At 43.3% G+C, this 14,961-nt stretch overlaps 1 protein-coding gene across 8 annotated transcripts in view; it reads right to left on the bottom strand.

The window, feature by feature from the left end:
* Fas (Fas (TNF receptor superfamily member 6)) overlaps positions 1-7,250 on the bottom strand; it is a 37,129-nt gene extending 29,879 nt beyond the window's left edge. For 2 of the 8 annotated variants that reach the window (XM_030250746.1, XM_030250747.1), the window contains exons 1-2: positions 7,153-7,247; positions 1,056-1,247 (exon numbers count right to left, since the gene is read on the bottom strand). Coding sequence is in view for 2 of the 8 variants with exons in the window: in NM_007987.2 (NP_032013.2) it covers positions 7,153-7,182 (30 nt within the window). In the remaining 6 variants the exon portion in view is untranslated. Of the gene's footprint in view, positions 1-1,055; positions 1,248-7,152 lie in introns of all 8 variants that reach the window. The other 6 variants (NM_007987.2, NM_001146708.1, XM_030250750.1 and 3 more) reach the window with 5 other exon arrangements.
* Positions 7,251-14,961: the final 7,711 nt, after the last annotated feature.

The following is a 14,961-nucleotide window of genomic DNA, read 5'->3' as shown; positions in this document are numbered from 1 at the left end:
TTTCAAATCTACAACTTGAAAGTAAACATTTTTAACTCCAAAAGTTCAAATAGAGGGGTGAAAACATAGGTTCTAGGGTAAATTGTGTCCCTTTCAAATTGGGTTGTCTGTCTTCCAGATCATGCCATCAGCATGCATTTTAAATAAGCTAGAAGCATTCTTTTTTATCTTACTACACTCGCAAATTATGGCTGCAAGAACACTTACATAATAAGGTGAACTTTTCAAAGTATGCTGCAAATGGAAAACAGCATTATGGACACTTTAAAAGCAAACTTCCTAAAACTGCTCTCAGAAACCCCGATAGATGTCAGAATTATTGGGTAATACACAAAAGCTCTAACAAATACCAGAATCATACATGGTACAGTTTGGTAAAAATGCTTGAGCTCTAGCAGTGATCCAGAGAGTCAGGATAGCTAAGTGGGAGTGGACTTTGTTGAGCTGGGCTGCCACACCTGGAACCAGGGGCCAGATCGGACTAAGCCATAGGGGAACAGCCCTGTGTGCTACACTAGCCCTATTCTGTTTTCCAACATAGATAAAAAAACATCTACCATTTAAATGGTTCCAACTAACAATAAAGATCAGTGTATAAATAAATTCGTATCTATGTATTTTACATAGCATACTACGTGTGTTAAAATAGTTTCAAACAATGTATAGCCTATTTCTTTGACAAAAATTTTGCACACAGACACACACACACACATCTGCATTGCCTTATGTACTTTATGCCTCATGGCTGGAACCACAGTGGATTCTCCCCCAGACCCTTATGGTAAGCTAATCAATCTATAAACCCAATCTTTATGAAAGGTGTCACATGTAGTATAGAACCCATCGTTATGGAAGATGTCACATATTTTGTATAAGGAACTTTCTGTGTAGTCATGTCTTAAGCTTTGTTGTGTACACAGTCCTGAGTAAATTACCACCAGGAAAGTTTTCACCCAATTTTGCCATGTGCCTAAAATAAACGTCTCAGGGTCAGACTCCCAAAGTAGGAATCGACACTGGCTACTTAGCTGTGTTGAACTGAATTGCCTTCTTACCTCCTGGTGACCATACTCTGGTAGCCCTGATGGTCACAGAGACTGCCCCTTCCAAGCATCTGCACTGAGTGGGGCTTGGACAATTGCTTGAACAAATTGTGGCTGCTGCTTCTAAATTCTCATGACTGTGGGGTGATGGAGCTGTGTACATGGAGGAGCAGTGGTTAGAGAAGATGGCCAGTCATTTCCTTCCTAAAAAGGAAAGATTGCTTGCTATTACAACTATCAACTCCGTACTTGCATAGCGGCAGTTTTTGAGATGGAGCCAGCTCCCAAGCCCCCTCTCCTATTTGACAGCAAGGATTTTGGGGAGTGGGGTACTGGTAGGTAACTAAGTGGGTTTTCTTTCTGCTTTTATGAGTTATACAAACACACTTATGTGCTCCCACAGCAAAAATAAAACAAGACTACAGGCAGTGGTACTTACATGAATGTGCATGTGTGCCTGTATGCATGCATGCATGCATGTGTGTCTGTGAGTGTATCTGCATTAGTGGAGGTCCAAGCTGCAAGACAGCTCTCTTTTACACCATGTGGGGCCCAGGGACCTAGCTCTGGTTGGAAGACTTGCCAGCAAGCACTTCTATTCACTGCTTTCTTCTTTGTGGAATTGACTGATTTGTTTATTTGCTTGTTTGTGCTGGGATCAAATTCAGGCCTGGTACATGCTAGGTAAACACTATCATCAAAGTACTTCTTACACCCAAAACATTTCCTTATAAAATATAAAATTAATAAATGAAATTATGCTAATTCAAGGTCATTTAATAAATACCTTCTCTATAAAATATCAAGTAAAATGTCATGAGGTGATCATTACCTTAAGAAACATAAGCCGGTTACCATATATATTGAGTGTCAGAGAACAGAGCATACATCACACTGATTAAACATACAATTATGTACCTGTGTGGATAAGGCTCAGAAGCTGTAAGTAAAATTTTTAGATGTTCCCATAAGGCTGATTTTTTAAAAAATGACTTTATTTTCCAGAATTTATGTTTAATTTCACACTGTTTGGGCAATTTTTAAATATTTACTTACTCAAAAAGAAGAAGAGATGGATTCACTATCTTAAACCTGGCTCCAAGATAATTTTTATTGCATTATTTCATTGCATCTTTAAATCCCATGCTGTTTGTTTCTCTTTAGTAAGTGGTCTCTGGCACCTCGTATAAAACATGTGCTTAGTACGGGACTTTTGGAACCAAGAGAATTCACCCACAGCACATAAGTTAGAAGGGGCTTTTGCAGGGGGATTTCCTTCTTCAAGTTTCTAATTATCTCTGAAAAACAGTGATTCTTTCCAGCCAGCAACCGGATTGTGGCGATTGGCTTCTCCATTGAGCATCCTGGAGCCCCCGGCCTCTGATACACTGGCAGCTCTCACCCCGAGACTATTTGCTCTCCAAGAGCTTACTAAGAAGTAGTATCAGGCTCTGGTTGTCAGTTCTTTATCACCTTTGACCTTCCTGTAATCTCAGTGTCAGAATAAAAAGAAAAATCGTACATTAAAGTCTCCATTGGCTCTAAAGGCAATAATTCTGTCTATTGTAAACAGCAGTAGTATTTGGAGAGGGATGCTGACGGCCTCCAGACATCAACTTATTTCTTGCTTCTCAGTCTTGCTATGATTTTAAAACTTGGGTTTTGGGCTGAGAAGATGGCTTAGTTAGAAAACAAATCCAATGCGTCAGAACCCACAAAACTTGGATTTTCCACACTTGTTAGTGCTTTAATTTATATTTAATCTCCTTATTGTATTCATAAAACTTTCATGTCCCTTCTGGGATAAATAAAGCCCTTTCAAAAATCAAAAAAACATTTCATGTTTCCAGAGTTGTTTTAAAGAAAATGATTGAAGTGTAAAATCAACAGCTGTCTTTGCCCACCTTTCAAAATGAACCAAAATACCCACAGTTGTGAGATGCTTCTGTAGGGTTACTCCTTGCTTTCTAAATCACCTCTCATCTTCTTCAGCCATTTTTAACATCTGCTCTAAGAAATATGAGGAAAGCAGCTGTCTAGTGTGTGATCGGGTGCCATCCCTAAAAACTGCAGGGTAAACCTTCTAGTGACCACTTGGTAATACACACACAGAGGCATACACACACAGAAACATATACACATACACTGCACACTCAGATACCCACACACACACACTACACACATACACACAGAGACACACTACACACACACACATGCTACAACTGAGGAAGCCATACTACATGTGGAGTCATATTTTAGGAGAGACTCGAGGTAACACAATGCTAGAAAAATGGAGGCATGGTGTTGGGCAAGTCCACGTTCTGAGTAAGAACACGTCTGCGTCTCATGGGAGGGATGCAAGGTACTATAGCATGCCGCAAGGATTATGGAGGTGACAGGATCATTATTACAATTTTACTTGTCTGACTTTATAATACTGTCTAGTAAACTTTAATTTCCTAGGCCATAAATCATAAATATAACAAATTATACTTAATTTTAACATTTATGTACTAGTATGTGTGTAAACTTTACATGTGCATGCATGTATGAGTGTGTCTTCTTTTAGAAAGGCTGTTTCCTGGGTGCTTGAGGCACACATCCTGTGGTAAAGACACAGCTACCCCTAAGCTGAGCATAGCTCCAGGCCTTTTGCCTCCTGTTACTTCATTAATGTTACTCTAAGAGCTGAGAGCTTTTCCAGGCCACCCATACTACAGTGAAGGAGTGGGGACTAGGAACTTTGCACTGAGGAGAGTCTCAAAATTTCCTAAAGACATTTCTGAAGGACAAATATTATGAATCGCTTCTTAAAGAACCAAAAGGAATTTTTTTCCACCCCTTCATAAGGTACCAAGTATAAGAGCCTTTACCATTCCAAACTCTTGGTATATTCTAGATATCAGATGCAAATCAGCAAACTGCTGTGCCCAAAAGAAACTCCAATTCCCCCCCAAACTCCAAAAGACCGTTCAGCTGTCCAACTGTCTAGAAATGAGCTCTACCTGGCCTATAGGATTTCTGGAAATTAGATAAAAGCCAGCCAAAGGAGTCCATTGCCCTTATCTCTGGCAGAAGGGTCAGTATGTCAAAGTGTATGCTGGTATCACAAGTACTTGTTACACATTTCAAAGTTCATGCTAGCCAGCATCCTAGCCCTTCTCACCACCTCCCCTCTCCTAAACTGCCCTCAGCTCATGGGCTTCCCTCCCCATCAGTCACTCATAGGGCTCCTAACCCAGCTCTTCTCACTGAGCCCCACCCCACCCCTGCTTCTCTCACTGATTTCTCTGTCCCCATCCCCCACTATTGTCCTTTTTAGCAAATATTTATGACCAGGCCCAGACTCCTGGCCATGTTAAGTCTATTTCTTTCTCTCTGGTTTTCACTCTTTCGGATGCCTCTGGCTCTTCTTTCTCTCATATCCACAATAAAGACCTCCCCCTTCACCACACGTAGAGTGGTTAAGTCATGTCACAGTTTATATAGCTGGTGCCCAACAAGGGGCTCAGCTTCTCCTAAGCAAACCAAGCTTCTGACTTGACTCTTCTAAGGTATAGAATACTTGTTTCTTCTGGTTTCTGACACTTACCAGGTCCAACTCCAAATTTTAGAGCCCCGCTTCTTCAGCGGCTTTTTACTTCTACCTATTTCCTCCTTGAAGCCTCCTTCTCTGTCTGTTGCTACAGAAGTCATGCTGGTTTATCAGACAGCTTCTCTCTCCCTACTGGGACCCCATTACATGAAAGAGATGCCTATCCTTTGTGATTTTGGACATTTCTCTCTGACAAGTGTCTTGGCCCACTTGGGGACACCCTGACCACTTGCGGATGTCCAGAATTGAAATTCTTGTCACCAAGAGACTTGCTGATTTCCTCTCTCACCCTGTTCTCCCTCCCATGTTCTGAGCTCCACCCTGGAGCTTGCTCTGTCTCGCTTGTCCATTTCCTCTCTCTGCTTCCAGCTGCCTCCTTAGGTCTGTCTCTCAGGTAGCTCCCTCCTGAAGCTTACTGTGTCTCTAAGGCTGTCTAACTGCTTGTCTCTCTTCTCCTTCCCCTAGGAGATGCTTGCTTGTATCTATCCCTCTTGGTGTCTCACTGGAACCTGCTCTTTGAGACCTGCAGGTACATCAGGCATTTCTGTATGCACCCCTGGGCCTCTAAGAGATTAGATTCCTCTCTCTGATGGTGTTTCCCTAAGCCTCTTCCACTCCCCATGACTGTGCTTCTAAAGGATGTCTCCCTGCCTGCTCTCTCTCTCTCTCTCTCTCTCTCTCTCTCTCTCTCTCTCTCTCTCAGTTTGCTCTTAGAGCTTGCTCCTATCTCTAACCATGGGCTCTTCCCATTCAGAATATTCCTCACCTGCAGGCTGTCCCTTCTAGGGGAAGAACAATATGGATCTAGGGTAGGGATGGAGGTCAGTAAATCAGGTTGTGGAAAAGAATCGCTAGGAAAAAAAAACCCTTCAAGATGACATGTTTGTACATGCCCTGCCAAGCAAACAGTCTCTGCACCATGTTGTCAGATTATCTGGTTTGCTTGTATTAAGGATTTGACTAAATGTGCCTCCTCTGATCCATTGGAAAGTCATTTCCCTTACCTCTGGCAGATGGGACATAGGAGACTACCTGTAGTGCCTATTAACCAGCACATCAAAGCACATACTTGGACCACAAGTGCCTGTTGCACATTTCAAAGTGCATGCTAGCATCCTAGTCCTGCTCACTGCCACCCCTACTCAAGCTCCCTCCAGCTCCTGGGCTTCCCATCCACTAGCGACTCATTTAACCTAAAAACCTGCTCTGCTCTTCTCACTCTGTTCTCTCACCTCGGCGCCTGCTTCTCTCGCTCGGTTTTCTCTATTCTCTAGCCTCTGCTCCATCTCTCTCTCTCTCTCTCTCTCTCTCTCTCTCTCTCTCTCTCTCTCTCTCTCTCTCTCTCAGATAGCCCTGGTCGAGTCTGCTGGCCATGTTCAGTTTACTTCTTTCTCTCTATGTTCTGGGCTCTTCCAGATGCCTCTGGCCATTTTCTCTTTTATATCCACAATAAAAACCTTTCTCTTAACCATACCATGGGGCAGTAGTGTGTGTGTGTGTGTGTGTGTGTGTGTGTGTGTGTGTATGTACATGCCCCTTGGAGTTAGATCTCAACTGAAGCCCGGCACTGTCATTTGCTAGCTGTGTGACCTCTGTTAAATGCTTAAGCTCTCGGAACCTCTTTTAACCTTGTAAAAGTAAGGAGAGGTTGTCTTCCTCCCTTCTACCACTGCTGTGAAAACCGATTTGAGATCCTTGTGCCCGGCAAATTTTTAGGGACCTGATAAAGCAATCTTTCTAAATTCAGAACTGGATTGAACCTCGGAGGGTCGAATCCCTCGGACTGGCATTTATTAACAGGCATTTCTGAAGAGACCGAATGCTGGAGAGTTCTTACTTCTGTGCCTGCAGCAGACAAGGAGGAGCTGGGACTCAGAGCCCTAGGGTTACTGGGACAAATCTGCTGTGAGAGTGCCAGCAGAAAGAGGGTAACAGAAGAAACAGTACAAACAATATAAAAATATCCACCAGTTCAGCCATCCACAATTTGACAGCTCAATTCCCGGAAGGGAAGGTTTTTTTTGTTTCCCGTGTTGTTACAGGAGAGTAAACAAATCTTCGCAGACAAAGTTACTTTGAGAAATTTTATGATCTAATGCTTGGCTTGTAAATACAGCCCAGAGTAACTCACTTCCCGGTTGAGCGAACTGTCAGAAGTGTCAAATGCCAGGGAGCCTCGGAGCGAACTTTTCTAGTGCCCTAAAGTGGCACTAGAAAAGTGTCTGGGCAAGTCTATAAGCCAGAGTCCCTCTCCAGCCATACTAAAGCGATCGATCCAAGAGCTGGCCAGCACCAAGCTCTGACCGTCGCCCCCGCCCCCCGCCCCGACCCAAACTTTTTCCAGAAAAACGCTGGACTTGGGCTTCAGCCCTGAGCACTTAGCCAAGAGCGAAAGCAGCTCCCCTGCGTTTCTAAACATCTGGACCGGTGGCACCCAATGCCAGCCACATCTGGAATCTCATGTGGTGGTCCCCAGTATGCAGCGTCCCACATCCCAGGCGTCCCAAAGCTTACCAGAGGCAGGACAGCCCAGATCCACAGCATGTCTGCAGCAAGGGAAAACAGCGGGCGGCCTGTGTGGGCAGCCTGCGGCCCCACCCACCAGCTCTAGACTGCCTGTGGGTATGTACTTTGCCTAGGCCCGCCCCCTGGCACGCACAAACCGCTTCGCTCCTATTCAGGTCTTCCCAGAAATCGCTTTGAACACGTGTATGTCACTTTTTTTCTTTTGAGGGACCAAACACAATCTTCGTAAAGCCCCAAGGGTTGCGAGAAAGTTCTGCTGGTCTCCCGGGGAAACCCACTGACTCACCACTGCACAGGCGGCCTGAGCGGGGTGGGGGTGGGGGGCGGGGGAGGAGGGGGCCCAAGCAGGGCTTGATTGCATAAATGGGCATTCCCCATCCTGGGCGCTTCCACAGTCACACCCTCAGGTCAAGTGAGATTTTTTTTTCTGCCTGCTGCTCACCCTGGAAGGAATTCTGAACTCTGTATTGAATTGGACTTTGGCTGATTGCTGGAGACAAAGACCATTTTGCCTTCACTTTCAATATTTTGTCAGTGACAGGTCTGCTGGGGCTTCTGGGGCCTCTGAATGGTAATTACCACAGAGGAGGTACACACCCTAGGATTCTGATGAGGGAGGTCCCTCCACAGAGCTCATATATGATACATGAAGTGACAATCACCACAGCAGAGGTAGAGATAATAGGCTTTGGGATCCTGATGAGGGGAATGTCCCTGGCTTCGTTTCCCAAATGGAGAATGAAGGTAAATGACTATGACAAATAACACAGCAGTTAACTCAGGGACCAAGCCAGAATCTTTAGAACCACGGGGGTTAGATATAGAGTAAGGGACTAGGGGAGGGGACAGAAAGATCTTATTAAGGAAGAGGAATAAAATAGGTAGTTATGATGGGAAGATCAAGTGGGGGAGGGGAAAGGAAGACGATGAATGGGAATACAGGGAGAGACAGCTAAAATTAAAGGGCATTTGAGAGGTATGGAAACCTAGCAGAGTCTTCCTAAAGTATAAGCATACATGAAGGTGATCTATAGCCAAATAATGGGGGGAGACAGAGCCACAAGTGAACATCTCTTGTCATCAAATGAAGTTTTCCTTTCCTGGATGGGGTTGCATCTAATTGAATCGTTGGCCAAAAAGAGTTGCATGGGAGTCCCCAAACAATGCAGCCTGTTGCCAAGACTATAGATTGCTCCCCACAAACTGAGACCCACACAACTCATTGAATATAGAGAAGTTGAGAGCAAGAAGAAAGTGCCTACATAGAGCCTTCATCCCTACATGCCAACATCTTTGGTACTGGAAGATATTCTGCATGCTACTAAAGGAGAAAGGTAAACCTCACCTCTACCCCAAAGCCTTTGATCTATGATGGTGTCCTGCTAGAGAGATGAGCTAGTGCATATAGTGGCACAAAGTTTGTGGGAGCAACCCATCAATACTGGATTTGACTTTAGCCCCACTCCACAAGATAGAACATAAACCTGACGCTACCCAAGAACCTGAGACTAGATAGCCCAGGGACCTAGGGAAAAAAACAAATATGTATGTTATAAAAACAAACAAACAACACATACATTATAATAAAATAACTCCTAATACGGAGATCCACAGCCAAATATTATTCAGAGAGAGAAAGATACTGGAACACTCAGCCCTAAATGAGATGTCTCCATCAAATCCCTCCCCTCAGTGCTCAGGGAACCCCAAGAGGAGGAGGCAGGAAGAGTCTGAGACCCAGAGGGGATGGACAAGACCAAGAAAACAAGGCCTTCCAAGTCAACAAGATCAAAGCTCACATGACCTCACAGAGACTGGGGCAGCATGTGCAGGCCTGCATGGGTCTGCAACAGGTCCTTTGCATATGCATTTATGTCTTCAAATTTAGTGTTTTTAAGGGATCCCTGAGTGTGCACATGAGCTTGTCTCTGTTTTGTGTGCCAGCTCTTGGGCTTCTTTTTCTTCTGTTTGTTTCATCCAATTGCGGTGTGTTAGTTCTGTTTCTTTTTGTATTATTCCTTAGAAGCCAGTTTGTTTTTGAGCAAGACAGAAAGGGAATATCTGGATAGGATGGAAGGTAGAAAAGAGCTGGGGTGAAAAGAGTTAGGGGACCATAGTCAGGATATAAATCTATCAAAAAGAGAAGTCTATTTTCAGTAAAAGGGAAAACCCTCACCTGCTGTGTTAGACATTATTACTTCCTCCTTTTGTTACGGATTATTTCCTGACCAATTTTCGTTAAAAAAAATTCTTATACTTCTTTACTGCTAGTTAATGAATGCATCTCAAAGTCACTTTTGTTTTGGAAAAGTAGGTAGCACTTTAGTGTCGTGCGAACATTCTAGAGCAGTGGTACTCACCCTCGCTAATGCTGGACCCTCTAATACAGTTCATGCTATGGCAACGCTCAACTATGATGCTATCTCGTTGCTACATCCCAACTGTAACTTTGCTGCCGTTGTGAATCGTAATGTGAATATCTGCTATGCAGGGTATCTGATATGTGAGCTCTACGGTGGTCCAGCCCTGTAGGTTAAAAACCGCTTGTTCACCGAGAAGGTAAGTAAGTTTGTTCAAGGTCAGCACCAAGAGTTTCCTGTTCATGAAGCAGTTTCTGGACTCCACCTCTATGGGTCAGAAGGTCTGCAAAATCCACTGATCGCTCGCTCAGCTTCTGTTTCTACTTCTTTTCCTCCCTGGAGGATCTATCTAATTAAGAATATACAAATACACACACACACACAGAATGGAGAGAGAGAGAGAGAGAGAGAGAGAGAGAGAGAGAGAGAGAGAGAGAGAGTGGGGGGACATCCTGCAGCATTGTCTTCTGCAGGTGTTTTTAAAAGTGCTCTGAATCTAGATTGTCACCCTCCTTCCTCTCCTTCCTGTAGGCGTTCTGTTCATTCTGTTTGGCAGCTGTCACTAAACTTATACCCACCCCACCCCCACCCTACCCCTCCCCCACCCCCCTTTGCTTCATCTTCCTGTAGGTTGTTGCTGCCATGAAGAAGCCTCAGGCTGTGCCCCTAATACAACTATTCTAAAATTGAAAGGAAAGGAAGAACAATTTGAAATGAAAAGTTCCATGCAAAAGGAAAGGAAGAAAAAAGAAGAGAAGAGAAGAGAAGAGAAGAGAAGAGAAGAGAAGAGAAAGGGGGAAGGAGGAGAAAGAGGGGGGAGTTGGGGGTGTGTGGAGCATAAGCTCTAGGTAAAATCAACAGCTCTTGAGTATAAACTTGAGTCAGCAACTTCACTGAATCATAAAATTCATTCTTTGTACCTTTTAACTTGGCAGGGTGAGGGATTATTTAAAGGCACTTAACAGGAAATGCAGACAGCCTGAATTCATCATCCAGACCTACACCAGAAAGTGAAAGCCAACTCTTAAAGGGTGTCTTCTGACCTCCACAGCTTTTAACTATGCCACACACTATACATACACACACAATAATCATAAAACAAAAAAAAATGCTTAGAGTATCCTAATCTGTGATTTCTCATAGTCTGTAATATGCTAACATATACTGTATCATCTAAGCGGAGGTGAGTACACATGCCGTACCCTGAAGTTCTTTCTGATGGAACCTTTGGAGGAATATCTATTGAGTGAGTAAACCTTGTTGACACTCTGAGGAGGCCACTTTGGGTATTTTCACTGGTTAGTTTTTGTCAGCTTGACACAAACACAGTAACCTGGCAAGAGGGACTCTCGGCCGAGGAGTTGCTTCCATCAGATAGCCTGTGGGCATTTTATGGATTGCTGATTGGCATGGGAGGGTGAGCGGTGCCACCCCTAGGCAAGTGGCTGTGAGTTGTATAACACAGTAAGCTAAGCAAGCCAAGGAGAGCAAGGAGGTGAGCAGTGGTTTTTCCTGGCTTCTGCTCCGGGTTCTTGCCCTGACTTTTCTCAGTGATGGATGGTGACCTGGGAGTTGTTATAGATAAGATGAAATAAACTCTTTCCTCCCTAAATCGCTTTGGATAAATGTTTTATCACAATGACAGAAGGCAAATTAAGGCAGTAAGTATTTCTATAGGTTATTTTTATCCTAACAATACATTTTGAAAAGTTATCATCCTTTCAAGTGCAATAAACGAAACCAAACCCAAATGGTGTATGTGTGTGCAAATGTGCATCCATGAATGTCATGTAGTGTCATTCTATTACTGTCTGCCTTATTCCTTTGAGACAGGTTCTGTCATTGAACCTGGAGCTTGATGTTCTGTCACCTAACCTGCCTTGGTGGCCCAGAAAGTCTGAGAAATCCTCTTATCTCTGTCCCCAGACAGATCTGGAGTTACAAGAGGAGGCCATGCCTGGCTTTTTCAGTGGTTGCTGGGGATCTGAACTCGAGCAGTCATGCTTGCACACCGAGCAATCTTTCCCACTGAGCTTGCTCCTCAGCTCTTAGAAATGTGTTCTTTTATATAGCTCCAGGCATGCCACTGGAGGTGAGGAGTGCTCTGGATAGTCATCCTGGCTTACTCAAACCAAACCATGCGAGTTAAAGTATCCTTCTACTGTACACAGATAGCACGGCTTTCTGGATAGATTGCATACTATTCACATACATAAGTGACTGTAAAAACTTAATAGGTAGAAACATTTTAACTTTTCACTACAGACAATATTTCTATTCTTTCCTTAATGGAGCTAATATTTTAAAATATTGCTGCCAGCCAAACTGCTTTAACTAAATAGCAATAAGTTGATTTAATAGTCTCCAACTGTAGAGGACATCCATGACTTTTATTTAACCCTACATCTTTTCTCCTCCTTCCTAGTAATGAGACTTCCAGGATGGGTCTAGAAAAACTGCTCAACCCCTCTGTCCTTGACTATCTGATAAGAGTGTTGTTTTTTTTTAAAGATTTATTTATTTATTTATTTATTTATTTATTTATTTATTTATTTTATGTATGTGAATACACTAAAGCTGTCTTCAGACACACCAGAAGACGGTGTCGGATCCCATTACAGATGGTTGTGAGCCACCATGTGGTTGCTGGGAATTGAACTCAGGACCTCTGGAAGAGCAGTCAATGCTCTTAACTGCTGCTCCATCTCTCTAGCCCCCATGAGTGGCTCTTTTAAGTCAGTGCTTTCCAGGGGACGAGAAACAGGATCACTAGAATAGAGGATAAATGGATGGCTGGAGAAGTGATACAGAGATGATACATCTTCTGGAATTGGTTCACATGATTGCCTAGTGTGATGTGCCTAGAACCTATAGTGCATATTGACCAGATAGAGACTCATGAAAGGGTTGTAGTTCAAATCCAAAGGCTGGTAGGACTCCTCCCTTTCTCAATCATAGTCAGGCTTTTTCATGAGTTTCTTGGAGGACACCTAGTCACATTGTTAAGGGCCATAATTTTACAAAAAGCCTGTGGATTTAGTTTGAATTTCATACAAAATAGAGTATCACAGAAACATGAACCGTGATTGACTAAATATTCGGGCACCACAGTCTAGACAATGTGACAGATAATATTAACCATAACAGCAAAGTTGACACCAAATGTAGAACCAGGGACTCTGCTTGGCCAAGAAAAACAACATATCACATTCCATTGGAATTAACCTTGGCATCATTTGCTGGAAGCAACTGAGACACAAACTCTTTCTCTCTGGATTTGACATTGGATAAACATACTCATGAGATGCACTGTTGGTACAGTTGGTTGTGGAGAAAGCCCCGTGGTTTGACAGATTGAAGCTCACTCACACTGAGAGGATGTCACATGGAGAGGTGGGGCCTGGGGCTCCACCTGACCCCTGAATGACTTATCTTTAGGATTGAAACTTGGCCTCCCCACACTGCCTAACCAGTAAATTCTCAGTTTTTGTAAAAGCTAGATTCTTACAACTCTAAGTTTCTTCGTGTGCTATTAAAACTTATGGTTAGTGTAAGAAGTCCCTTTTTACCAAAAGTAATTGCTTAATGTTTGCTATTTTGTTTTCAGAGTTAAATAAGGAAAATTGCCTAGATGGTACCTTTAAGACACAGAGAGTCTCTACAAAATAAATCTTCTGTCACTAGAGGGCATCATTGCTTACACTGACCAAAGGACGTATCAGATTTTCTATTGACCAATAAAAAATGTATTTCGGGGGTCACAGGAGTTCCTGTGGTGGTGGCTAGGCAGTGTAGCTCTGTCCGTTGCACGCATCTTCCACGCAGCGCCGCCACGATGCTCAAGAGGAAGGTTAGCGAGGATGAAGAGCCAAGCCCAAGCTCTGCTCTGTGGCTGTAGACCAAGCTTTCCCCTGCCAAGGTGGACGGGAAGCTTAAAAAGGCTGCCAAATCAGCCAAAAAAAAAAATGTCAACAAAAGGGAAGAGGAGAGCAAGAGGCAAAGTGACCAGCAAACTATAGATCTGCCTGCAGAAAAGGAAGAGACAGAAAACCATAGTCCAGCCTCAGACGAAGAGAAAGAAGCCAAGACTGATCTAGCATTCATCACATCTGTCATTCGTCCTCGCCCCTCCCTTCTTGTACAATCAGGAGGAATCGTTTTATCAACGATTTTGTAAACGCGAATTTTATAGTAGCTCTAGAAACATTTTTAAAAGGTGAGGGAATCCCACCTCATCCCATTTTAAAAGTGTAAATTTTTTTTTTTTTGGTACAACCAGAAAATAGCAGGGTATTGAATCAGGAGAGGCTATGACTGTCTCCAGGGTCACTATAACATTCTGTAGAAGGGTCTAGTTTCATATCCTACAATACAAAGCATACTAAATGGCAATTTGGAGTCTCAGTCATGCATTCATGTCTGGAATATTTTCAGTAATATCTGGTCTCGTGTCTCTAGTAGAACTGTTTCCTAAGGAAACCACTCCTTGTTCCTTCCCCTGTCAGAACTGTAATGTCTGTGGTCGTGGGAGTTCATTTCCCTAACAGTTGTGATAATGTGCTGTGAAAGACAGAAATTTTGTGTATGTTGTGTGTGTGTCATGTGAGGTCTTAAGGAAACTTGCCAAGTTTGAGGCAGGAACTGGAATAAGTTCAACGAGAAACAATACGTGGCATGGCTCTTCATTTGTGTACATGAACACGATGTGACTCTTCAGAGTTAGGGTACGTGAACATAATAAATATACATCTCTTCAAAGTTTGGGTATGTGTGTTAAGAATTGGAATGTCTAGCCAGCCAGTGGTGGTGCACAACTTTGATCCCAGCACTTGGGAGGCAGAGACAGGCGGATTTCTGAGTTCGAGGCCAGCCTGGTCTACAAAGTGAGTTCCAAGACAGCCAGAGCTATACAGAGAAGCCCTGTCTTGAAAAAAAAACAAACAAAAAAAATTAAAATGTCTGTGTACACTGCTCCTCAATAAAATCTCAGTTGTGAAAAAAATGTATTTATGTTCATAGACAGGGAAAAGGAAGAACTTTAACTTTGCAAGTAATCTGCAGTGAGGATCATACAGGCATTTTCACCTTTGGAAGATTATATTTCCCACAGGATGAAGAGACTATGTTTGCTTGCAATGTATTTAGCATAACTGAAAGCCAGATCCAAAGTACACATTGTTAGTCCCACCATGGCTTTACAAGTCAAACTATGTGAAGATAAATTAGCTGGATTCTGTGTCCTTTCCTGAGCTTCTTTGTGTACAAGCATGTCCTGAAGGGACAGCACGGCCCAAAGAAAAGTTCCCCAGAGCCTGACAGATGAGGGCTGAATGCCCAGCCCCTGAGATGTGAAAGAAGCTATTCAATCTTCCAAATTCTCCTACCATGAAAACCAGCACACCAAGATCCTTGTGATCCAATAACATGGAAATGATAA

This window comes from Mus musculus, chromosome 19, assembly GCF_000001635.26.
Source record: "Mus musculus strain C57BL/6J chromosome 19, GRCm38.p6 C57BL/6J".
Taxonomy (NCBI): Eukaryota; Metazoa; Chordata; class Mammalia; order Rodentia; family Muridae; genus Mus; species Mus musculus.
Note: the sequence above shows the minus strand (reverse complement) of the source record. Positions and strands in the feature narration are given on the sequence as shown.